Here is a 26,783-nt window from a genome sequence, read left to right on the forward strand (position 1 = left end):
TTTGCATCTGCATCTCAAACTCAGAGAGGAGCATCCGAATCTCATCCATGTTTAGCAGGGAAAGAGTTTCAGTATCGGCTGTAATAGGTCGACTGAAGTGGAAATAAGGTTATGTATCTGATGATATACAAGCCTCATCCCTTTTATGCTTATGTTTCAGTAAAGTAATCTAGCCGTTCTTCTCATAGCGCTCCCAGAGCAGGGATTAGTCGTTGGCCATAGATATGCTGAAAAAAAAAACTTAGTTCTTTGCCATAAATATATATATAGATTAGCCCTAAGCAAGGAGCTTAAATGAATTGCGTCTGCTTCCCACGGCTGTTGGCTCCGCCCCCAAAAGTTTGTTATTTTAAACGGCACCGGAGTGTGTTGTTTTTTCTCAGGCAGCATTAGAAGAAGAATCTACCTGAGTTTGTCTATGATCTTAGCGGTCGTAACTAAGATCTACTTGCTGTTCTCGGCCATTCTGAGGAGTGAGGTAACTTCAGAACAGGGGATAGCAGGCAGGGCCCACCTGCAAGGAGGTATGTGCAGTAAATTATTTTCTGAGGAATGGAATTGACTGAGAAAATACTGCTAATACCGATGTAATGTGAGTGCAGCCTTAAATGCAGTAGTAGCGACTGGTATCAGGCTGATATGTATGTATGTATACTCTGAGATATTTCTGGGGAATGGAATTTCACTAAGAAAATACTGTCTATATTAAAGTAATATTTGAGCCTGCACTGCAGTGAAAGCGACTAGCAGCAGGCTTATTAATAACACTTCATAACTTTCATTTTTAAAACGTTTACTGGCATGTTAATCGTTTTTTCTGAGGTACTTGGTGATAAAACTTTATGAGCATGATTTTTACCACATGGCTGTCGTTTTTTTCTGCATAAAAACAGTTTACTGAGCTTCCCCACTGTTGTAATATGAGTGGGAGGGGCCTATTTTAGCGCTTTATTGCGCAGTAAAAATTTAGTCACAGTCTTCCTATTTCTTCCTCCATGATCCAGGACGTCTCTACAGAGCCCAGGGGTCTCCAAAACTAGTTTTGAGGGAGGTAATCACTCACAGCAGACCTGTGACAGTGTGTTTTGACTGTGATAAAAACGTTAATTATTAAATTGTTATCCGTTTTTGGGTATTAAGGGGTTAATCATCCATTTTCTGGTGGGTGCAATCCTTTGCTAACTTAATACATTTACTGTGAAAAATTGGTTGCTATAACTATTTTGGTTCATTGTTATTTCAACTGTGACAGTTTTTTTGTGCTTCTTAAAGGCACAGTAGCGTTTTTTATATTGCTTGTAAATTTATTTAGAAAAGTATTTCCAAGCTTGCTAGTCTCATTGCTAGTCTGTTTAAACATGTCTGACACAGATGAATCTCTTTGTTCACTATGTTTAAAGGCCAATGTGGAGCCCAATAGAAATTTGTGTACTAATTGCATTGATGTTACTTTAAATAAAAGTCAATCTTTACATGTAAAGAAATTATCACCAGACAACGAGGGGGAAGTTATGCCGACTAACTCTCCTCACGTGTCAGTACCTTCGCCTCCCGCTCAGGAGGTGCGTGATATTGTGGCGCCAAGTACATCAGGGCGGCCCATACAAATCACTTTGCAAGACATGGCTAATGTTATGACTGAAGTACTATCTAAATTGCCAGAATTTAGGGGTAAACGCGATCACTCTGGGGTAAGAACAGAGTGCGCTGATAATAATAGAGCCATGTCTGATACTGCGTCACAATTTGCAGAACATGAGGACGGAGAGCTTCATTCTGTGGGTGACGGTTCTGATCCAAGTAAACTGGACTCAGACATTTCAAATTTTAAATTTAAGCTTGAGAACCTCCGTGTATTACTAGGGGAGGTATTGGCGGCTCTGAATGATTGTAACACGGTTGCAATTCCAGAGAAAGTATTGTAGGCTGGATAAATATTTTGCGGTACCGGCGTGTACTGACGTTTTTCCTATACCTAAAAGGCTTACAGAAATTGTTAACAAGGAGTGGGATAGACCCGGTGTGCCTTTTTCACCCCCTCCTATATTTAGAAAAATGTTTCCAATAGACGCCACCACACGGGACTTATGGCAGACGGTCCCTAAGGTGGAGGGAGCAGTTTCTACTCTGGCTAAGCGCACCACTATCCCGGTGGAGGATAGCTGTGCTTTTTCAGATCCAATGGATAAAAAGTTAGAGGGATACCTTAAGAAAATGTTTGTTCAGCAAGGTTTTATATTACAACCCCTTGCATGCATTGCGCCTGTCACGGCTGCGGCGGCATTCTGGTTTGAGTCTCTGGAAGAGACCCTTAGCACAGCTCCATTGGATGAGATTATAAACAAGCTTAAAGTCCTTAAGCTAGCTAATTCATTTATTTCGGTTGCCGTAGTACACTTAACCAAACTTACGGCTAAGAACTCCGGATTCGCCATTCAAGCGCGTAGAGCGCTGTGGCTTAAATCCTGGTCAGCTGATGTGACTTCTAAATCTAAATTGCTTAATATTCCTTTCAAAGGGCAGACATTATTCGGGCCCGGTTTGAAAGAAATTATCGTTGACATTACTGGAGGTAAGGGCCATGCCCTGCCTCAAGACAGGGCCAAACCAAGGGCTAAACAGTCTAATTTTCGTGCCTTTCGTAACTTCAAGGCAGGAGCAGCATCAACTTCCTCCGCTCCAAGACAGGAAGGAACTGTTGCTCGCTACAGACAGGGCTGGAAACCTAACCAGTCCTGGAACAAGGGCAAGCAGGCCAGAAAACCTGCTGCTGCCCCTAAGACAGCATGAAGTGAGGGCCCCCGATCCGGAAACAGATCTAGTGGGGGGCAGACTTTCTCTCTTCGCCCAGGCTTGGGCAAGAGATGTCCAGGATCCCTGGGCGTTGGAGATCATATCTCAGGGATATCTTCAGGACTTCAAAGCTTCTCTTCCACAAGGGAGATTTCATCTTTCAAGGTTATCAGCAAACCAGATAAAGAAAGAGGCGTTTCTACGCTGTGTACAAGACCTCTTACTAATGGGAGTGATCCACCCAGTTCCGCGGTCGGAACACGGACAAGGGTTTTATTCAAATCTGTTTGTGGTTCCCAAAAAAGAGGGAACCTTCAGACCAATCTTGGACTTAAAGATCCTAAACAAATTCCTAAGAGTTCCATCGTTCAAAATAGAAACTATTCGAACTATCCTACCCATGATCCAAGAGGGTCAGTACATGACCACAGTGGATTTAAAGGATGCCTACCTTCACATACCGATTCACAAGGATCATTACCGGTATCTAAGGTTTGCCTTCCTAAACAGGCATTACCAGTTTGTAGCTCTTCCCTTCGGGTTAGCTACGGCTCCAAGAATCTTTACAAAGGTTCTGGGCTCTCTTCTGGCGGTACTAAGACCGCGAGGCATAGCGGTAGCTCCGTACCTAGACGACATTCTGATACAAGCGTCAAGTTTCCAAACTGCCAAGTCTCATACAGAGTTAGTTCTGGCATTTCTAAGGTCGCATGGGTGGAAGGTGAACGTAGAAAAGAGTTCTCTATTGCCACTCACAAGAGTTCCCTTCTTAGGGACTCTTATAGATTCTGTAGAAATGAAAATTTACCTGACGGAGGACAGGTTATCAAAACTTCTAAATGCTTGCCGTGTCCTTCATTCCATTCAACACCCGTCAGTGGCTCAGTGCATGGAGGTAATCGGCTTAATGGTAGCGGCAATGGACATAGTACCTTTTGCGCGCCTGCATCTCAGACCGCTGCAATTGTGCATGCTAAGTCAGTGGAATGGGGATTACTCAGATTTGTCCCCTCTGCTAAATCTGGATCAAGAGACCAGAGATTCTCTTCTATGGTGGCTTTCTCGGCCACATCTGTCCAAGGGGATGCCCTTCCGCAGGCCAGATTGGACGATTGTAACAACAGACGCCAGCCTTCTAGGTTGGGGCGCAGTCTGGAATTCCCTGAAGGCTCAGGGATCATGGACCCAGGAGGAGAGACTCCTTCCAATAAACATTCTGGAATTAAGAGCAGTTCTCAATGCTCTTCTGGCTTGGCCTCAGATAGCAACTCTGAGGTTCATCAGGTTTCAGTCGGACAACATCACGACTGTGGCTTACATCAACCATCAGGGAGGAACAAGGAGTTCCCTAGCGATGATGGAAGTCTCAAAGATAATTCGCTGGGCAGAGTCTCACTCTTGCCACCTGTCAGCGATCCACATCCCAGGCGTGGAGAACTGGGAGGCGGATTTTCTAAGTCCCCAGACTTTTCATCCGGGGGAGTGGGAACTTCATCCGGAGGTGTTTGCCCAACTGCTTCATCATTGGGGCAAACCAGATCTGGATCTCATGGCGTCTCGCCAGAACGCCAAGCTTCCTTGTTACGGATCCAGGTCCAGGGACCCGGGAGCGGTACTGATAGATGCTCTGACAGCTCCTTGGGTCTTCAACATGGCTTATGTGTTTCCACCCTTCTCGATGCTTCCTCGATTGATTGCCAGGATCAAACAGGAGAGAGCATCGATGATTCTTATAGCGCCTGCGTGGCCACGCAGGACCTGGTATGCAGATCTAGTGGACATGTCCACCATGGTCTCTGCCTCTGAGACAGGACCTTCTGATTCAGGGTCCTTTCAAACATCCAAATCTAATTTCTCTGAGGCTGACTGCATGGAGATTGAACGCTTGATTCTATCAAAGCGGGGATTCTCGGAGTCAGGCTAGAAAACCTGTTACCAGGAAAATTTACCATAAAATATGGCGTAAATACTTATATTGGTGCGAATCCAAGAGTTACTCATGGAGTAAGGTTAGGATTCCTAGGATATTGTCTTTTCTACAAGAAGGTTTAGAAAAGGGTTTATCTGCTAGTTCGTTAAAGAGACAGATCTCAGCTCTGTCTATCCTTTTACACAAACGTCTGGCAGACGTTCCAGACGTTCAGGCTTTTTGTCAGGCTTTGGCTAGGATTAAGCCTGTGTTTAAGACTGTTGCTCCGCCGTGGAGCTTAAACTTAGTTCTTAACGTTCTGCAAGGTGTTCCGTTTGAACCCCTTCATTCCATTGATATCAAGCTGTTATCTTGGAAAGTTCTGTTTTTAATGGCTATTTCCTCGGCTCGAAGAGTCTCTGAGTTATCGGCCTTACATTGTGATTCTCCTTATCTGATTTTTCATTCAGATAAGGTAGTTCTGCGTACTAAACCTGGGTTCTTACCTAAGGTAGTCACTAACAAGAATATCAATCAAGAGATTGTTGTTCCATCATTGTGCCCTAACCCTTCTTCAAAGAAGGAACGACTTCTGCACAATCTGGACGTCGTCCGTGCCCTGAAATTTTATTTGCAGGCAACTAAAGATTTTCGTCAAACTTCTTCCCTGTTTGTCGTTTATTCTGGACAGAGGAGTGGTCAAAAAGCTTCGGCTACCTCTCTCTCTTTTTGGCTTCGTAGCATAATACGTTTAGCCTATGAGACTGCTGGACAGCAGCCTCCTGAAAGGATTACGGCTCATTCTACTAGAGCTGTGGCTTCCAATTGGGCCTTTAAGAATGAGGCTTCTGTTGAACAGATTTGCAAGGCTGCAACTTGGTCTTCACTTCACACTTTTTCAAAATTTTACAAATTTGACACTTTTGCTTCTTCGGAGGCTGTTTTTGGGAGAAAGGTTCTACAGGCAGTGGTTCCTTCCGTGTAAAGATCCTGCCTGTCCCTCCCATCATCCGTGTACTTTTATCTTTGGTATTGGTATCCCATAAGTAATGGATGACCCGTGGACTGACTACACTTAACAGGAGAAAATATAATTTATGCTTACCTGATAAATTCATTTCTCCTGTAGTGTAGTCAGTCCACGGCCCGCCCTGTTTTTACGGCAGGTCTAAATTTTAAATTAAACTCCAGTCACCACTGCACCCTATAGTTTTCTCCTTTCTCGTTTGGTTTCGGTCGAATGACTGGGTATGACGTAGAGGGGAGGAGCTATATAGCAGCTCTGCTTGGGTGATCCTCTTGCACTTCCTGTTAGGGAGGACATATAATCCCATAAGTAATGGATGACCCGTGGACTGACTACACTACAGGAGAAATGAATTTATCAGGTAAGCATAAATTATATTTTTTCTAAGGTTTTATGGACTGATGAAATGAGAGTGAGTCTTGATGGGCCAGATGGATGGGCCCGTGGCTGGATTGGTAAAGGGCAGAGAGCTCCAGTCCGACTCAGACGCCAGCAAGGTGGAGGTGGAGTACTGGTTTGGGCTGGTATCATCAAAGATGAGCTTGTGGGGCCTTTTCGGGTTGAGGATGGAGTCAAGCTCAACTCCCAGTCCTACTGCCAGTTTCTGGAAGACACCTTCAAGCAGTGGTACAGGAAGAAGTCTGCATCCTTCAAGAAAACATGATTTTCATGCAGGACAATGCTCCATCACACGCGTCCAAGTACTCCACAGCGTGGCTGGCAAGAAAGGGTATAAAAGAAGAAAATCTAATGACATGGCCTCCTTGTTCACCTGATCTGAACCCCATTGAGAACCTGTGGTCCATCATCAAATGTGAGATTTACAAGGAGGGAAAACAGTACACCTCTCTGAACAGTGTCTGGGAGGCTGTGGTTGCTGCTGCACGCAATGTTGATGGTGAACAGATCAAAACACTGACAGAATCCATGGATGGCAGGCTTGTGAGTGTCCTTGCAAAGAAAGGTGGCTATATTGGTTACTGATTTGTTTTTGTTTTGTTTTTGAATGTCAGAAATGTATATTTGTGAATGTTGAGATGTTATATTGGTTTCACTGGTAAAAATAAATAATTGAAATGGGTATATATTTGTTTTTTGTTAAGTTGCCTAATAATTATGCACAGTAATAGTCACCTGCACACACAGATATCCCCCTAAAATAGCTAAAACTAAAAACAAACTAAAAACTACTTCCAAAACTATTCAGCTTTGATTTTAATGAGTTTTTTGGGTTCATTGAGAACATGGTTGTTGTTCAATAATAAAATTAATCCTCAAAAATACAACTTGCCTAATAATTCTGCACTCCCTGTATGTATGTATGTATGTATGTATGTATGTGTATATATATATATATATATATATATATAGATATATAGACTCTCCTCTACTACATGAGCTTTTTAAGGCTAGATAAGTTTATCATAGCAGCTCTAAAGTGTATAACCTATAACTAAAACAATCTAAGGATGACAAAATACAAACTATATTGTCCTAGTATGTTCATTTATTTTTCTCATGGAGGAAGCAATCAACACACCCTGTAGCCTGCACTTGTTCGTTACACTTACCATGTGCAGAGCTTCCTACTCAGACGAGAATATTTCCCCTAGTCCAGCATTGGCCATGCACTGCCCCTGAGATAACTGAGCAGCTTCCGCTTTTGTCGCATTCGTTGTCTGATCTGACATGGACATCCGAGCGCTATAGCTGCTGCCTGCATCCAACCGGTAAGCATTTGAAAGGATCCAGCAGCCTGGGCAGTGACCATGACAGGCACCTAGCGCTGCTTACATTAGGCACTTCCCTGTGTAGCACCGGGTACTGAGCCCCACTAAACAGCACAGGGTTTATATGTAGTGTGAGAGAAAGCTAAGAACATGAGAGCACAGCGATGTCGTCAGTCTTTCCCAGTGTGCGCGCCAAACTGACTCAGAGAAGAGAACAACTAATCGATAACCAACTAATCGATAATGAAAATCGTTAACAGCGATTTTCATTATCGATTTTATCGATTAGTTGTTGCAGCCCTATTATATTTTATATGTAATATTTCAATAGCGCGCCTTAAGATTACATATTTTTCATGTGCGCTAACCCAACAGCGTTAAAATCAAAATCGTTAATATACATTCCAATGTTATTCACATAGAAAAAAAACACAAATTTGCCTGTTTGCAGGCGCGTGATAAATTAGCGCTCCACTTGTAATCTAGCCCCTAATCAGTTATTATCACAAACGACACTGTGATGAAATATGAGAGAACGTTACAGTTTGCTGTGTAAGTTATGCATTAAAGGACCAGTAAACTTTGAATTTTTATGCACTGTTTAAATGTATTCTATAAATACTACTACTATGTTAAATATATATTTCTATATATAGCTGATACTGTTCATGTACAATACATATCTATAACGATATATCTATAAGGTATAGGTATATACGTGTGTGTGTGTGTATATGTATATATATATATATATATATATTTAAGAATAAAAAGGACACACTCTTCTATGTAAAGAACACTGGAATGTGAAATATTGATATTTCATGTCGGGTTTAGCGCTTTTGAATATATGCGGTCGGGTTAGCTTGCGAGTATGGGTGTTAGTTTTTTTTTTTAAAGTTTTCACACTCCATTGAAGTTTATGGGAGAAGAAGTTATAACACGGTGGCTTCTCTCCTGTTATTTTTTTTTTTTTATTTGGTTAATGAAAATGCTCATACATTTTCATTGTAGCTTAGGAGAATTAAAGCATTGTATTACATCTGTATATATTCATTTTCTGTTGTTGTTTTTTTTTTAATTGTTCATATATTAAACATTAGTTTAAAGGGACATGTTAACCATAAAATATTTTGCCTCAAAATTTCTTCAGCCCACCAGAGTAAGTGCTCTGTAAGCAGTTAATCTTCAGCTACTGTTATCTGCATGGTGGGAAAAACAACTAAACAACTTTATCAGTGGTGAGATTGCACTTTCTTTACTGTGATTTTGTAAAATTTCATATTAACTTTCCTTAGATAGAGATGGGAAATAAAGTGACACATGATGCATGCTCTCTTGCAAGTCCCAGGACAAGCATTATGCTTGGTTGCTTTACAATGGGAAGTAGCTACTGAGAAAAAAATTAGGCAAAATATCTTCCTTTTTTACTTATAGATGTTCATGTGATATTTTCTAGGCAGTTTTTTACAGATATTCTGCATCTCTTTCAGTCAACATTTGTCACTTTAACTATTAACTATTAAATGCTTATAAACTTGTTAAAGGTATAGTGAATGCTAAGATTATTTAATTTTATTCACATAGGTCCATCCAATTTGAAAAAAAAAACAAGATCAACATAAATACTTTTTTACTTCAGCTATGGCGCTTGCTGCAGTTTCGTCAGCTTACCAAGTATTCAGAGGAACAACTGGAATTTTCACTAGTCAGTCTGCATCATTACTGTTGAGAGCCCCTGCTTTGTGTGCTTGTATCCTGAATAGGTGAGTGGTCTGTCTACAATCACTATTAAATATTGTTTGCAAAGTGATGTGATGGCAGTTCTATTTGTATGGGAAAGAAATGCTTATCAAACTCAAACAGTAGATCTTTGTTGCTGTTGTGTTAGGACAGAAGCTTTTTCGTAGTAATGTAAGTAAGTAATGCTGCAGCCGGCTATTCTGTGTAAAACAGCTAACACGGTTGTTTTTGATATAGTTATAAAAAAATAGTTTCATGTCTACTAGGATAGACTGAAGATATCCACCCTTACAAATTTAATTGTAACAAAGTTCTGTTATTCATATAAAAAATGAACTCAGCATCTATCTGCTTATTGGAGATCAAATGTTGCATTATAACCCTGAAATCTGGATTTATTTGACATAGACAGAAAATGACTTCAAAAAGAAAAACTGATCACTTGGAGAGGACAGCCAATACCTACAGACAAGAAGTAAGTGACATTTGTTTAGCTCTTCTGCTTTGTGCTTATTGTGGAATCTGATTTTTATGTTTAACAACACATTATGGTATGTTTGTGCCTGTTCATTTTGTGCATTTACCTAATGAAGGCTGCAGTCAGAGCATTCCATTCAGTGGCAGAATATAATTATATTAATATGATTAAAATTTAGAAAGATTTGGTTCTACTAAGTTGCTTCTTAGTAACAGTTCATTATAATAAATGGATTCCCTGTGGCTTTCGTAATTCAACTTTAACATGTTACTTCAGCATTTATAATAGATTACTAATGAAAATGCACACTAGTTATACAAGTATACATAATTATGCCTAGATTTAGAGTTGCAAATGACAAAAAGCTTTTTATTATTTGCTTTGTGATTTATAAAAATGTATATCCAGTATATTTGGACAGTGTATCTATATATAAATTTACTATTATCAGTAATGTCAGTCATATATATATATATATATATATAAACAAATTAGTTAGAGAAGAGCTCTAACATATCAAAAGAGCTAAAGCGGATACCTGGCCGCACCAAAACACCCCTACAGTATACTAAGAAATGACATCCTAAACAGGTGTGCTGAACATATACATTTTAATAAAAACAAAGCCAAAAGAGGTACATGCTGAGAATGATGGCAACAACAAGATTACAGCACACAAACATATAACAAGCGTAGTGCACTACTGACAACTGTGAGCTAGCATATGCAGGGTCATTGTTAACTCATGAGAAAGTCCGTCCTTAATGCCGGGCACTTGAGTGTTAAAAACACGCTCCGGTTTTATGATTAGACAGAATACCGTCCTTGATATCTCATTATTGTATATTTGATCCGGTACCGGATTAGAGGATGTAATATGAGAGTCCAAAGAATGGTACTAGTACTATTACAGGCTTGATCCCATGTGCAAATGACAACTCAAACTTCAAACTTTCAGTGTGCAAGACTTATTACTGCATGGCTTACCTCCGCTCACTTCACACACTCTACGGTATTACCTGACAGGATCTCATCCGTGGTGTGGCTTACAGCGATGTATTCCGCCTATGCAGCTCTTCACTTGCTTGGTTGTGTTCACTTGATATCGTCAGATTCACAGCATATCCACCATGCTGGCGTCCTCCACACTGTGTCTTGTTCTCCACATTACGCGTTTCGCCCCTCCCCCTTTCCGGGCTGAACTCAGGGCTTCATCAGATGTGTCTAATTAGACACCACAGCAAACTTTATAACACTTGTGCAGATACAAAGTTACACTTCCTTCATATATGTTAAAGGGAGGTGTGTAGTGCATGTATATTTCAATGGCTACAATTAAGTTACACTAAACATTTAATATACAACTAATCTATACAAATATGGCATTTTGCAAATTCCACATTCTGGAAGCTGCTTATTATATACTGATAAAATACAGCATTAGATTTAAATAATACACTGAGAAACACTTATGTGATCATGTCAACATGCTCATTTCTAAGCACACGTATATTATTTCATATACATTTTCTAACAGTGTGTTTTTTAATAAGGATTATTTATAGAAAACAAGAAAATTTGATTTTTTCATTCAGACCAAAGGGAGAGAGGGTATTGAGTCTGTACATCCAGCGTGACTCGTGCTGGAGCAATAATTGGTCAATATTGCTTCCTCTCCTCCTTGGTTTGATGTGTTCGATACCCAGTACTCTTAGGAGAGAGAAATCAGAGTCATGCATTTTTTGGAAGTGTCTGGCCACTGGACTGTCTGACTCTTTATCCTTAATGCTATCTCTGTGTTCCCTCACCCTTTCTTTTAATTCACGTGTCGTTTTCCCAATGTAAAATTTGGGACACGAACAGTGTAACATATAAATGACATTTGAGGTATTGCAGACTATTCTTTCATTGATGTGGTAAGACCTATCAGAATATTCAGTGCAAAAATTTGAGGCTTTAACGATGTACTTGCAGTACACACATCTGCCACAAGGTGCGCAACCTTTCCTAGTTTGTGCCTGTGTTAGCCAATTTTTTGGGGTATCTCTTTGGAACTCACTACGAACCAATTTATCCTTAATACTGGGAGCTCTTTTGGCTGTAAGCAGTGGGTACTCAGAGATATATTTAGCAACTGAACTATCATTTAATAAAATGTGCCAGTGTTTGTTAAGGATATTTCGCAATTTATTCCAATGGGAGTTATATTTCGTTATTAAACGAATATTATTCTCTTCCTTAGGCTTTTCAGTTGTTCTGTATAGTAATTCATTTCTGGGTTTCTGCCTAGCTCTAAGCCATCCTTTCCTTACTTGATTCTTAGAGTACCCTCTCTGAAGGAACCTCTGAGCCATCTCTCCGGCCTGCCTTTCAAAATCTTGTTCAGTGGAACAGCATCTCTTGAGCCTCAAGAACTGTCCCACTGGAATGCCATTTTTTAAAGCCTCCGGATGATGGCTGGAACCATATAACAGATTATTAGTTGCTGTTTCTTTTCGAAACACTTTGCTTTTTAATAATCCATCTTCAATGGTAAGTTTGAGATCCAAAAAGGTAGTTTCCTTATTACTTATCTGGTGAGTTAAGAACAAATTCCTGTTGTTTTTGTTCAAAATCTCAACAAATTTATTGGCTGAAGTTTCATCCCCTTTCCACAAAACTAGGATGTCATCCACATAGCGCAGCCATAGGGCGACGTGAGCCTCCACCCATATATCTAATTCCTGGAAGACATCAACTGCCTCCCAGACACCTAGATGGAGACAGGCATAGGTGGGGGCGCACGCCGAGCCCATGGCTGTGCCTCTTAACTGTCTAAAATTTTTTGCCATCAAACATAAATATGTTATTGGTTAACACAAATTCCAACAATTTGAGTACCAAGGTAGTGTTGTCACTGTACTCTTCTCCACGTAGTTTAAGGAAGTATTCTGCTGCTTCCAGACCTACTTTATGTGGGATAGAAGAGTACAGTGACTCCACATCAAGAGTGAGTAGGAGCATATCTGGTTCCATTTTAATCTTATCCAATTTTCTTAAAACGTCCCCCGTGTCTTGCACATAGGAGGATAGTTCAGTTAAGAAGGGACGTAGAAAAAAATCTACATATCTACTTATCCCCTCTGTTGGTCCCCCAATCCCAGACACTATGGGACGTCCTGGTGGGTGTGTAATGCTTTTGTGCACTTTGGGGATGCAGTAAAAAGTAGGAACTACTGGGTGAGTCGGACTCAGAAATTCAAATTCTTTTTTAGTTAATAACCCTGACTCTTTTGCTTGTCTCAGAATGATGAATAGATCATCACAAGATTTTTCATAAGTTTGTCTAGTGACAGCCTCATATTGTTCTTTTACACCTAGCTGTCTCAGGACTTCTTTCACATAGTCAGCCTGGTTAAGAATGACAATATTCCCACCCTTATCGGATGGTTTAATCTGAATTTCTTTTTTACTTATCAAATCTTTAAGAGCTCCTCTCTCTTTTTTGCTCAGATTATCGCTCACTATGCCTGATATTCCTATGTCACCTACTTCTCTTTCCACACATTTAACAAAAGTATGGACACTAGGGGATAAGGATAGTTGGGGCATAAATTTGGACGTAGGTTTAAAGTTTGATTTTTTGGGGTAGGTGATACCTATATCGGTCTCCTCCTGTTATATATAGGTATCACCTACCCCAAAAAATCAAACTTTAAACCTACGTCCAAATTTATGCCCCAACTATCCTTATCCCCTAGTGTCCATACTTTTGTTAAATGTGTGGAAAGAGAAGTAGGTGACATAGGAATATCAGGCATAGTGAGCGATAATCTGAGCAAAAAAGAGAGAGGAGCTCTTAAAGATTTGATAAGTAAAAAAGAAATTCAGATTAAACCATCCGATAAGGGTGGGAATATTGTCATTCTTAACCAGGCTGACTATGTGAAAGAAGTCCTGAGACAGCTAGGTGTAAAAGAACAATATGAGGCTGTCACTAGACAAACTTATGAAAAATCTTGTGATGATCTATTCATCATTCTGAGACAAGCAAAAGAGTCAGGGTTATTAACTAAAAAAGAATTTGAATTTCTGAGTCCGACTCACCCAGTAGTTCCTACTTTTTACTGCATCCCCAAAGTGCACAAAAGCATTACACACCCACCAGGACGTCCCATAGTGTCTGGGATTGGGGGACCAACAGAGGGGATAAGTAGATATGTAGATTTTTTTCTACGTCCCTTCTTAACTGAACTATCCTCCTATGTGCAAGACACGGGGGACGTTTTAAGAAAATTGGATAAGATTAAAATGGAACCAGATATGCTCCTACTCACTCTTGATGTGGAGTCACTGTACTCTTCTATCCCACATAAAGTAGGTCTGGAAGCAGCAGAATACTTCCTTAAACTACGTGGAGAAGAGTACAGTGACAACACTACCTTGGTACTCAAATTGTTGGAATTTGTGTTAACCAATAACATATTTATGTTTGATGGCAAATTTTTTAGACAGTTAAGAGGCACAGCCATGGGCTCGGCGTGCGCCCCCACCTATGCCTGTCTCCATCTAGGTGTCTGGGAGGCAGTTGATGTCTTCCAGGAATTAGATATATGGGTGGAGGCTCACGTCGCCCTATGGCTGCGCTATGTGGATGACATCCTAGTTTTGTGGAAAGGGGATGAAACTTCAGCCAATAAATTTGTTGAGATTTTGAACAAAAACAAAAGGAATTTGTTCTTAACTCACCAGATAAGTAATAAGGAAACTACCTTTTTGGATCTCAAACTTACCATTGAAGATGGATTATTAAAAAGCAAAGTGTTTCGAAAAGAAACAGCAACTAATAATCTGTTATATGGTTCCAGCCATCATCCGGAGGCTTTAAAAAATGGCATTCCAGTGGGACAGTTCTTGAGGCTCAAGAGATGCTGTTCCACTGAACAAGATTTTGAAAGGCAGGCCGGAGAGATGGCTCAGAGGTTCCTTCAGAGAGGGTACTCTAAGAATCAAGTAAGGAAAGGATGGCTTAGAGCTAGGCAGAAACCCAGAAATGAATTACTATACAGAACAACTGAAAAGCCTAAGGAAGAGAATAATATTCGTCTAATAACGAAATATAACTCCCATTGGAATAAATTGCGAAATATCCTTAACAAACACTGGCACATTTTATTAAATGATAGTTCAGTTGCTAAATATATCTCTGAGTACCCACTGCTTACAGCCAAAAGAGCTCCCAGTATTAAGGATAAATTGGTTCGTAGTGAGTTCCAAAGAGATACCCCAAAAAATTGGCTAACACAGGCACAAACTAGGAAAGGTTGCGCACCTTGTGGCAGATGTGTGTACTGCAAGTACATCGTTAAAGCCTCAAATTTTTGCACTGAATATTCTGATAGGTCTTACCACATCAATGAAAGAATAGTCTGCAATACCTCAAATGTCATTTATATGTTACACTGTTCGTTTCCCAAATTTTACATTGGGAAAACGACACGTGAATTAAAAGAAAGGGTGAGGGAACACAGAGATAGCATTAAGGATAAAGAGTCAGACAGTCCAGTGGCCAGACACTTCCAAAAAATGCATGACTCTGATTTCTCTCTCCTAAGAGTACTGGGTATCGAACACATCAAACCAAGGAGGAGAGGAGGCAATATTGACCAATTATTGCTCCAGCACGAGTCACGCTGGATGTACAGACTCAATACCCTCTCTCCCTTTGGTCTGAATGAAAAAATCAAATTTTCTTGTTTTCAATAAATAATCCTTATTAAAAAACACACTGTTAGAAAATGTATATGAAATAATATACGTGTGCTTAGAAATGAGCATGTTGACATGTTCACATAAGTGTTTCTCAGTGTATTATTTAAATCTAATGCTGTATTTTATCAGTATATAATAAGCAGCTTCCAGAATGTGGAATTTGCAAAATGCCATATTTGTATAGATTAGTTGTATATTAAATGTTTAGTGTAACTTAATTGTAGCCATTGAAATATACATGCACTACACACCTCCCTTTAACATATATGAAGGAGGTGTAACTTTGTATCTGCACAAGTGTTATAAAGTTTGCTGTGGTGTCTAATTAGACACATCTAATGAAGCCCTGAGTTCAGCCCGGAAAGGGGGAGGGGCGAAACGCGTAATGTGGAGAACAAGACACAGTGTGGAGGACGCCAGCATGGTGGATATGCTGTGAATCTGACGATATCAAGTGAACACAACCAAGCAAGTGAAGAGCTGCATAGGCGGAATACATCGCTGTAAGCCACACCACGGATGAGATCCTGTCAGGTAATACCGTAGAGTGTGTGAAGTGAGCGGAGGTAAGCCATGCAGTAATAAGTCTTGCACACTGAAAGTTTGAAGTTTGAGTTGTCATTTGCACATGGGATCAAGCCTGTAATAGTACTAGTACCATTCTTTGGACTCTCATATTACATCCTCTAATCCGGTACCGGATCAAATATACAATAATGAGATATCAAGGACGGTATTCTGTCTAATCATAAATCCGGAGCGTGTTTTTAACACTCAAGTGCCCGGCATTAAGGACGGACTTTCTCATGAGTTAACAATGACCCTGCATATGCTAGCTCACAGTTGTCAGTAGTGCACTACGCTTGTTATATGTTTGTGTGCTGTAATCTTGTTGTTGCCATCATTCTCAGCATGTACCTCTTTTGGCTTTGTTTTTATTAAAATGTATATGTTCAGCACACCTGTTTAGGATGTCATTTCTTAGTATACTGTAGGGGTGTTTTGGTGCGGCCAGGTATCCGCTTTAGCTCTTTTGATATGTTAGAGCTCTTCTCTAACTAATTTGTTTATATTCATTTAGGATTGCCAGCACAATACGCTTTACCCTTTAATTCTATCTGTGTGCACCCTATCCTTTGTATCAACATATATATATATATAATCGCGAATGTTTCCGAAAAAAACGCGATTGCGATTTAATCGCAATTTTATTAAAAATTACTATAAAACCTTAATTTTTCAATAAAATGTTTATTTAACACTACATAATCTTACTGTACATGTTTCTCAATGTCCAATACACTCTTGGAGCATACAAATACAAACCACAAAATAGTTTTAATAAAATTAGCTAGTGCTACCTGTAATGTGGTTACATAGTAGAAATGTTTATGTAAGAGTACACTACAAAATCTTACTGTACATGTTTCTCAATATCCAATACACTCTTGGAGCATAAAAATACAAACCTCAAAAGAAGTTAAAAAAAAGTCAGTAAGGCACTTTAAAGTATTTGTACAATACTCAAAACGTTTGTTCTCCACTTTCAATACCCTTCACCGCCCTCCCCTACCTCCTAATACAACTTCTCTGTCAGCTCAAGACTTTGCCAGCCACTTCAATAATAAAATCGACTCCATCAGAAATGAAATCAGCTTTCAACATAATTCCTTTCTCTCACCCCCTCAAATGCTCTCAATCAACCACAACCCACATAACCTTAAACTTAGCTCATTCTCCCCTGTCACTGAGGAAGAAGTTTCGGCACTTATACTGCACTCTCACCTCACTACCTGTCCCCTTGACCCTATCCCCTCAGAGCTACTCCCGTCCCTCTCTGCTACCCTCACCCCTATACTCACACACACTTTCAACCTCTCCCTCAGCACCGGTATATTTCCTTCATCGCTGGAACATGCACTGGTCACACCTATCCTCAAAAAACCTTCCCTTGATCCTACCTCCTCATCCAACTACCTCCCTATTTTCCTCCTCCCTCTTGCATCAAAGCTTCTCGAAAAACTAGTTTATGCACGCCTATCCCATTTCCTTACAATAAACTCCCTCCTTGACCCACTGCAATCTGGATTTCGTCCCCATCACTCCACAGAGACAGCAATTGTTAAGGTTACCAACGACCTACTTACAGCAAAATCAAAAGGCCACTTCTCTCTGCTTATCCTCCTTGATATGTCCGCAGCCTTTGACAATGTTGACCACCCTCTTTTGCTCCAAACCCTCCAATCCTTCGGCATCTGTGACACAGCCCTCTTGTGGCTCTCTTCCTACCTGTCAAGCCTTCTCTGGGGCCTCCTCTGCCCCGTCACCACTTTCTGTCGGAGTACCGCAAGGCTCTGTCCTCGGTCCCCTTCTCTTCTCAATCTACACGTCATCACTAGGTTCCCTAATAAAGTCCCACAGTTTACAATATCATTTGTATGCCGGCGACACACAAATCTACTTCTCTGCACCAGACCTCTCTCCTTCCTTGCTAACCCGTGTCACTAACTGTCTTTCTCACATCTCTAACTGGATGTCCTCTCACTACCTCAAGCTAAATCTCTCCAAAACTGAGCTCCTTATTTTCCCCCTTCCTCAAAACTCTCCACCCCCAATCTCTCTATAACTGTCGACAACTCCATCATTACCCCTACCCCGCACGCCCGATGTCTCGGGGTCACATTTGACTCAGATCTTTCTTTCACTCCTCACATTCAGTCCTTGGCTAAAGCCTGCCACTTCCACCTTAAAAACATCTCTAAAATTAGACACTTCCTTACACAAGACACAACTAAGATTTCTCTTGTAAGGTGTATCCAGCCCACGGATCATCCATTACTTGTGGGATATTCTCCTTCCCAACAGGAAGCTGCAAGAGGATCACCCACAGCAGAGCTGTCTATATAGCTCCTCCTCTAACTGCCACTCCCAGTCATTCTCTTGCAGCTCTCGACAAGAAAGGAAGTGGCTAGAGAGATGTGGTGTTTTTATTTAGTTTATCTTCAATCAAAACTTTGTTATTTTCAAATGGTACCGGAGTTGTACTATTTTAGCCTCAGGCAGAAAATAGAAGAAGAGTCTGCCTCTGGTCTTTGATGATCTTAGCAGGTTGTAACTAAGATCCATTGCTGTTCTCACACATAACTGAAGAGAGAGGTAACTTCAGCTTGGGGAATGGCGTACAAGGTCTCCTGCTATGAGGTATGTGCAGTTTAAAAATTTCTAGAGAAATGAATATGCTAGAAAATGCTGTTAATGCCGGATTTATTTAAGGTAAGCCTGATTACAGTGATTTAATAACGACTAGTATCATACTTGCTGTAAAAGGTAATATTCTTATTACTTTCTCACATTACTGAAAAATAAAACGTTTGCTGGAAGTGTTTAAACGTTTTTTTATACATATTGGTGATAAAACTTTATTGGGGTCCAGTTTTTTCCACATTGCTGGCTAGATTTTGCATAGGGATAGTTTTGTTAGGCCCTCTCACTGTGAATACAGGTTTGGAGGGGCCTATTTTCGCGCCTAAATGCGCATTAGATTTTGCAGCTTGAGACATCCAGTTTCCCTGAAGGAGTCCCCTGAACATTTAGGACCTCTCTAAAGGGTTTTTGTGCCTTTCAAAGTCGTTATATGGGCAGGTAGGGCCACAGCAGAGCTGTGGCAGTTTGTTGTGACTGTTGAAAAACGTTTATATCGTTTTTTTGATCCGGTTTTGAAACTAAGGGGTTAATCATCCATTTGCAAGTGGGTGCAATGCTCTGTTAGTCTATTATACACACTGTAAAAAATTTTGTAAGATTTACTGCTTTTTATCACTGTTTTTCAATTTCTGACAAAATTTGTTTCTCTTAAAGCCACAGTACCGTTTTTATTTTTTTGCTTGTTTACATTTATCAAAGAGTTTTCCAAGCTTGCTGGTCTCATTGCTAGTCTGTTTAAACATGTCTGACATAGAGGAAACTCCTTGTTCATTATGTTTAGAAGCCATTGTGGAACCCCCTCTTAGAATGTGTACCAAATGTACTGATTTTACTTTAAGTTATAAAGATCATATTCTGTCTTTAAAAGATTTATCACCAGAGGAAACTGACAAGGGGGAAGTTATGCCGACTAACTTGCCCCACGTGTCAGAACCTTTGACTCCCGCTCAAGGGACTCCCACTCAAGAGGCGCCAAGTACATCTAGCGCGCCCATGGTGTTTACTTTACAAGACATGGCGGCAGTTATGGATCATACCCTTACAGCGGTATTGTCCAAACTACCAGGGTTACAAGGAAAGCGAGACAGCTCTGGGGCTAGAAAAATATAGAGCACTCTGACGCTTTAGTAGCTATGTCTGATATCCCCTCACAATATGCAGAAGCTGAGGCAGGAGAGCTTCTTTCTGTGGGTGATTTTTCTGACTCAGGGAAGATGCTTCAACCTGATTCTGATATGTCAACATTTAAATTTAAGCTTGAACACCTCCGCGTGTTGCTCAGGGAGGTTTTAGCTACTCTGGATGACTGTGACACCATTATAGTGCCAGAGAAATTGTGTAGATTGGATAAATACTATGCAGTGCCTGTTTACACTGATGTTTTTCCAATACCTAAAAAGTTTTCAGAAATTATTACTAAGGAATGGGATAGACCAGGTGTACCGTTCTCTCCCCCTCCTTTTTTAAAGAAAATGTTTCCAATAGATTCCGCTACACGGGACTTATGGCAAACGATCCCTAAGGTGGAGGGAGCAGTTTCTACCCTAGCTAAGCGTACAACTATCCCCGTCGAGGACAGTTGTGCTTTCCTAGATCCAATGGATAAAAAGTTAGAGGGTTACCTTAAGAAAATGTTTATTCAATAAGGTTTTATTCTCCAGTCTCTTGCATGCATTGCCCCAGTCACTGCTGCTGCGGCCTTCTGGTTTGAGTCTCTGGAAGAGGCCTTACAGGTAGAAACTCCATTGGATGATTTACTTGACAAGCTTAAAGCGCTTAAGCTAGCCAATTCATTTGTTTCTGACGCCGTTGTTCATTTAACTAAACTGACGGCTAAGAACTCAGGTTTTGCTATTCAGGCGCGTAGGGCGCTATGGCTTAAATCCTGGTCAGCTGACGTTACTTCAAAGTCTAAGCTTCTCAATATTCCCTTCAAGGGGCAGACCCTATTCGGGCCTGGACTGAAGGAGATCATTTCTGATATTACTGGAGGAAAAGGTCATGCCCATCCTCAGGATAGGTCTAACAAATTAAGGACCAAACAAACTAATTTTCGTGCCTTTCGAAACTTTAAGACGAGCGCGGCATCATCTTCCTCTAATACAAAACAAGAGGGAAATTTTGCCCAGTCCAAGCCGGTCTGGAGACCTAACCAGGCTTGGAACAAAGGTAAACAGGCCAAGAAGCCTGCTGCTGCCTCTAAGACAGCATGACAGATTGGCCCCCGATCCGGTAACGGATCTAGTAGGGGCAGACTTTCTCTCTTCGCCCAGGCTTGGGCAAGAGACGTCCAGGATCCCTGGGCGTTGGAAATTGTGTCCCAGGGATATCTTTTGGACTTCAAAGCTTCTTCCCCAAAAGGAAGATTTCACCTTTCACAATTATCTGCAAACCAGATAAAGAGAGAGGCCTTTTTTACATTGTGTTCAAGAACTCCTAGTTATGGGAGTGATCCACCCAGTTCCAAAGGAGGAACAGGGGCAAGGATTCTATTCAAATCTATTTGTGGTTCCCAAGAAAGAGGGAACCTTCAGACCAATCTTAGATCTCAAGATCCTAAACAAATTTCTCAGGGTCCCATCTTTCAAGATGGAGACTATTCGAACCATCCTACCTATGATCCAGGAGGGTCAATACATGACTACCGTGGACTTAAAGGATGCTTATCTTCACATTCCAATACACAAAGATCATCATCGGTTTCTCAGGTTCGCCTTCCTAGATAGACATTACCAGTTTGTGGCTCTTCCCTTTGGGTTAGCTACGGCACCAAGAATCTTTACGAAGGTTCTGGGGTCACTTCTGGCGGTCCTAAGGCCGCGGGGCATAGCAGTAGCCCCTTACTTAGACAACATTCTGATACAGGCGTTGAATTTCCAAATTGCCAAGTCCCATACGGACATTGTTCTGGCATTCCTGAGGTATCATGGGTGGAAAGTTAACGAAAAGAAGAGTTCTCTATCCCCTCTCACAAGAGTTTCCTTCCTGGGAACTCTGATAGATTCTGTAGAAATGAGGATTTACCTGACAGAGGCCAGGTTGTCAAAACTTCTAATTTCCTGCCGTGTTCTTTATTCTACTTCTCGCCCTTCGGTGACTCAGTGTATGGAAGTAATTGGCTTAATGGTAGTGGCAATGGACATAGTGCCGTTTGCCCGCCTACATCTCAGACCGCTGCAACTCTGCATGCTCAGTCAGTGGAATGGGGATTACACAGATTTGTCCCCTCTACTAAATCTGGATCAAGAGACCAGGGATTCTCTTCTCTGGTGGCTATCTCGAGTCCATCTGTCCAAAGGTATGACCTTCCGCAGGCCAGATTGGACAATAGTAACAACAGATGCCAGCCTTCTGGGCTGGGGGGCAGTCTGGAATTCTCTGAAGGCTCAGGGGTCATGGACTCAGGAGGAGGCTCTCCTTCCGATAAACATTCTGGACCTAAGAGCGATATTCAATGCTCTTCAGGCTTGGCCTCAGCTAGCGGCAGTGAGGTTCATCAGATATCAGTCGGACAACATCACGACTGTAGCTTACATTAACCATCAAGGGGGAACAAGGAGTTCCCTAGCGATGTTGGAGGTTTCAAAGATAATTCGTTGGGCAGAGATTCACTCTTGCCACCTATCAGCTATCCATATCCCAGGAGTAGAGAACTGGGAGGCGGATTTTCTAAGTTGACAGATTTTTCATCCGGGGGAGTGGCAGCTCCATCCGGAGGTGTTTGCACAGTTGATTCAACGTTGGGGCAAACCAGAACTGGATCTCATGCCGTCTTGCCAGAACGCCAAGCTTCCTTGTTACGGATCCAGGTCCAGGGATCCCAAGGCAGCCCTGATAGATGCTCTAGCAGCGCCTTGGTCCTTCAACTTGGCTTATGTGTTTCCACCGTTTCCTCTGCTCCCTCGTCTGATTGCCAAGGTCAAGCAGGAGAGAGCATCAGTGATTTTGATAGCACCTGCGTGGCCACGCAGGACTTGGTATGCAGATCTGGTGGACATGTCATCCTTTCCACCATGGACTCTGCCTCTGAGGCAGGACCTTCTACTTCAGGGTCCTTTCAACCATCCAAATCTAATTTCTCTGCGGCTGACTGCTTGGAGATTGAACGCTTGATTTTATCAAAGCGTGGTCGGTCATTGATACCTTAATACAGGCGTGAAAGCCTGTCACCAGGAAAATCTATCATAAGATATGGTGTAAATGTCTTCATTGGTGTGAATCCAAGGGTTACTCATGGAGTAAGGTCAGGATTCCTAGGATATTATCTTTTCTCCAAGATGGATTGGAGAAGGGTTTGTCAGCAAGTTCCTTAAAGGGACAGATTTCTGCTCTGTCTATTCTTTTGCACAAACGTCTGGCTGAGGTTCCAGACGTGCAGGCGTTTTGTCAGGCTTTAGTCAGAATTAAGCCTTTGTTTAAACCTGTTGCTCCGCCTTGGAGTTTAAATTTAGTTCTTAAGGTTCTTCAAGGGGTTCCGTTTGAACCTTTGCATTCCATAGATATTAAGCTCTTATCTTGGAAAGTTTTGTTTTTAGTAGCTATCTCCTCGGCTCGAAGAGTTTTGGAGTTATCTGCTTTACAATGTGATTCTCCTTATCTCATTTTTCATTCCGATAAGGTAGTGTTACATACCAAACCTGGTTTTCTACCTAAGGTGGTATCTAATAAGAATATCAATCAGGAGATTGTTGTACCGTCACTGTGTCCTAATCCTTCTTCAAAGAAGGAACGTCTTTTATACAATCTTGACGTGGTTCGTGCTTTAAATTTTTATTTACAAGCTACTAAAGATTTTCGTCAAACATCTGCATTGTTTGTTGTCTACTCTGGACAGAGGAGAGGCCAAAAGGCTTCAGCAACTTCTCTTTCTTTTTGGCTAAGGAGTATAATACGCTTAGCTTATGAGACTGCTAGCCAGCAGCCTCCTGAAAGGATTACAGCTCATTCTACTAGAGCGGTAGCTTCCACATGGGCTTTTAAGAATGAGGCTTCTGTTTAACAGATTTGTAAGGCGGCGACTTGGTCTTCGCTTCATACTTTTTCAAAATTCTCTAAATTTTATACTTTTGCTTCTTCGAGGCTATTTTTGTGAGAAAGGTTTTGCAGGCAGTGGTGCCTTCCGTTTAAGCACCTTCCTTGTCCCTCCCTTCATCCGTGTCCTATAGCTTTGGTATTGGTATCCCACAAGTAATGGATGATCCGTGGACTGGATACACCTTACAAGAGAAAACAAAATTTATGCTTACCTGATAAATTTATTTCTCTTGTGGTGTATCCAGTCCACGGCCTGCCCCGTCATTTTAAGGCAGGTGTGTTTTATTTTTAAACTACAGTCACCACTGCACCCTATGGTTTCTCCTTTCTCTTGCTTGCCTTCGGTCGAATGACTAGTAGTGGCAGTTAGAGGAGGAGCTATATAGACAGCTCTGCTGTGGGTGATCCTCTTGCAGCTTCCTGTTGGGAAGGAGAATATCCCACAAGTAATGGATGATCCGTGGACTGGATACACCACAAGATAAATAAATTTATCAGGTAAGCATAAATTTTGTTTTTAATCCACTCTCTCATTCTTTCCCGCCTTGTTTACTGCAACTCTGTCCTCTCTGCTCTTCCCACCTGCCGCCTAGCTCCTTTACAATCCATAATGAATGTCTCTGCCAATCCCTTCACTGGCTTCCTCTTGCCTCTAGGATCAAACATAAAATTCTCAATCTGACATACAAAGCCCTCAACTGCACTGCTCCCCCCTATATCTCAGATCTTGTCTCCAGATACTCTCCCTCCCGTCCCCTTCGCTCTGCTCATGACCTCCTACTCTCCTCCTCTCTTGTCACCTCATCACACTCCTGTTTACAGGACTTCTCCAGACTGGCTCCCATCTTGTGGAACTCTCTGCCTCGCTCCACAAGACTCTCTTCTAGTTTTAAAAGCTTCAAGTGCTCCCTAAAGACTCTACTGTTTAGGGATGCATACAACCTACACTAACCTTTCCTAATACCTGTTCCTCTCCTCCATTGCTATCCCCTAAACCCCATTAGTATGTAAGCCTAAGAGTCCAGATGTTTGTAGATCACCTTCTTAAGAGTTGACTACAACAGTGCAACTCTTGGCAGGGCCCTCTACCCATTTGATCCCTATAATTGTTTTGTTGTACTCCCCCTTTGTTTATAGCGCTGCGGAATCTGTTGGCGCTCTACAAATAACCAATAATAATAATAATACTCACTTCATTGCTCACAAGTTTGAGCTGTCCCACTGCCACACCACCGCTTGACCATCGCCACACCACCGCTTGACCACCACCACACCACTCCCAGATGACTCCCACACACTCTTCAATCTCTTCCAAAATGGCCGTTTTGTGGGCATCCTCAGGTCCGCTCACGGCTGCACACTGGTCCGCCTCTGATCCTCTCCGCCTCTGTTTTCAGGATGATCGGAAGATTTATTTATTTTTTTAAAATCACGTACTCTTGCGGTTTTTAAACCGCAGCGATTAATTGCGGTTTAAAACAGCATCAGCGATTAATCGTGCAGCCCTAATATACAGTATATATATATATATATATATATATATATATATATATATATATATATATATATTTGTAAAGAAGGGTGGGACAATGCACAGGGGAAGTCAAAATAGCTACTAAAAGTTTAGTATTTCATGATAGCGTGCAGTTAAAAAAAGACCTTGCACCTCAACAAATGAAGTATGTATTTCACCTGTTGGGGATGTTTATCCTTTCTGTGGTAATGTAGCGAAAGGCTTCATATAGAAACTCTCAGTATAGTTGTGTATACCATATTTCAAATTTGGAAATAAAGGTAGAGGAGCTATTTGTAAATAATTTAATACAATCAAGCAGGTGAAATGCATAATTGGAAACAAATTAAAGGGGAGGAATAAATAAGGGCATGTTGTCCATTTAAAGGGACAGTCTACCATAGAATTGTTATTGTTTTAAAAGATAGATAATCCCTTTATTACCCATTCCCCAGTTTTGCATAACCAACACAGTTATATTAATACACTTTTTACCTCTGTGATTACCTTGTATCTAGGAACCTTCTTCCAGCCCCCTGATCACATGACTGTGACTGTTTATTATCTATTGTCTTAAATTTAGCATTATGTTGTGCTAGCTCTTAAATAACTTTCAGTGCCTGAACACAGTGTTATCTATATGGCCCACGTGTACTTTCTGTCTCTTTGTGTTGAAAAGAGATTTAAAAAGCCTGTGATAAGAGGCAGCCTTCAAAGGCTTAGAAATTAGCATATAAGTCTGCCTATGTTTAGTTTAAACTAAGAATACCAAGAGAAAAAAGCAAATTTGATGATAAAAGTAAATTGGAAAGTTGATTAAAATTACAAGTCCTATCTGAATAATGAGAGTTTAATTTATACTAGACTGTCCCTTTAAGCCTTTAAATTTTAGTTGATACTAATTGCTATTGTTGTATAGTTTATAGCTGATGCACACGATAATCAAATACAAAAGTTTCTGCTTGCTAATTTCTACACATTCTCAAAAAGAACACACAGCATTTTGTTTACGGTTCATTAACAATGCATTAATTATCTGTTATGGGTTAATGTTACATGAGATTTTGTTAAGTGACATTTTTGACACTCCATGTAAATGAATGAAAGTCATTACTCAGATACAACTTTTTGACATTGTAATTCTCCAGCCAGACAAGTCTTCCATAGAAAGGATTAGACTTCCTGTTTCTAGGTATAGGTTTACCCATTTCTGCTTCATTGCATTGGGTAGTGTGTTCCAAACAGGAAAGTGCAACATGTGAAAATTAAGTCACCTGAAAGTTTAAAGAGATTTAAAAACACAAAAAGAAAATGCTATAATATTAGAGGAATTTAGTATTACTGCTGTTATTATTATTGCTTGTATATAACCGTGTTTAACCCCTGCAAAAGACTATCAAGCAAGGCCTTGGAAAATGGAGATGGGGATGTATAAGCTCTCATTCAATCGACATGCAGTTACCACCCTCACAAGGCCTGTGCATACAATCCTATATGAGTTCCATTATAAATAGTTGTGGTTTGTTGCCCCCCCCCTTAAACCTCACATAAACGTTCCCCACTTGTTCTGTTGCTTGGTTGGTATGTCATTTCACATATGG

General features: G+C 40.9%; 1 protein-coding gene across 2 annotated transcripts in view; it reads left to right on the plus strand.

Annotated features, from left to right (window-relative positions):
* Window positions 1-26,783, plus strand: part of OXNAD1 (oxidoreductase NAD binding domain containing 1) — a 251,075-nt gene that overhangs the window by 48,279 nt on the left and 176,013 nt on the right. The window contains exons 3-4 of one of the 2 annotated variants that reach the window (XM_053714207.1): window positions 9,047-9,225; window positions 9,611-9,677. In XM_053714207.1, coding sequence (XP_053570182.1) covers window positions 9,104-9,225; window positions 9,611-9,677 — 189 coding nt within the window. In that variant the 5' untranslated portion in view covers window positions 9,047-9,103. The remainder of the gene's footprint in view (window positions 1-9,046; window positions 9,226-9,610; window positions 9,678-26,783) is intronic. The other variant, XM_053714208.1, reaches the window with a different exon arrangement.

This window comes from Bombina bombina, chromosome 5, assembly GCF_027579735.1.
Source record: "Bombina bombina isolate aBomBom1 chromosome 5, aBomBom1.pri, whole genome shotgun sequence".
Taxonomy (NCBI): domain Eukaryota; kingdom Metazoa; phylum Chordata; class Amphibia; order Anura; family Bombinatoridae; genus Bombina; species Bombina bombina.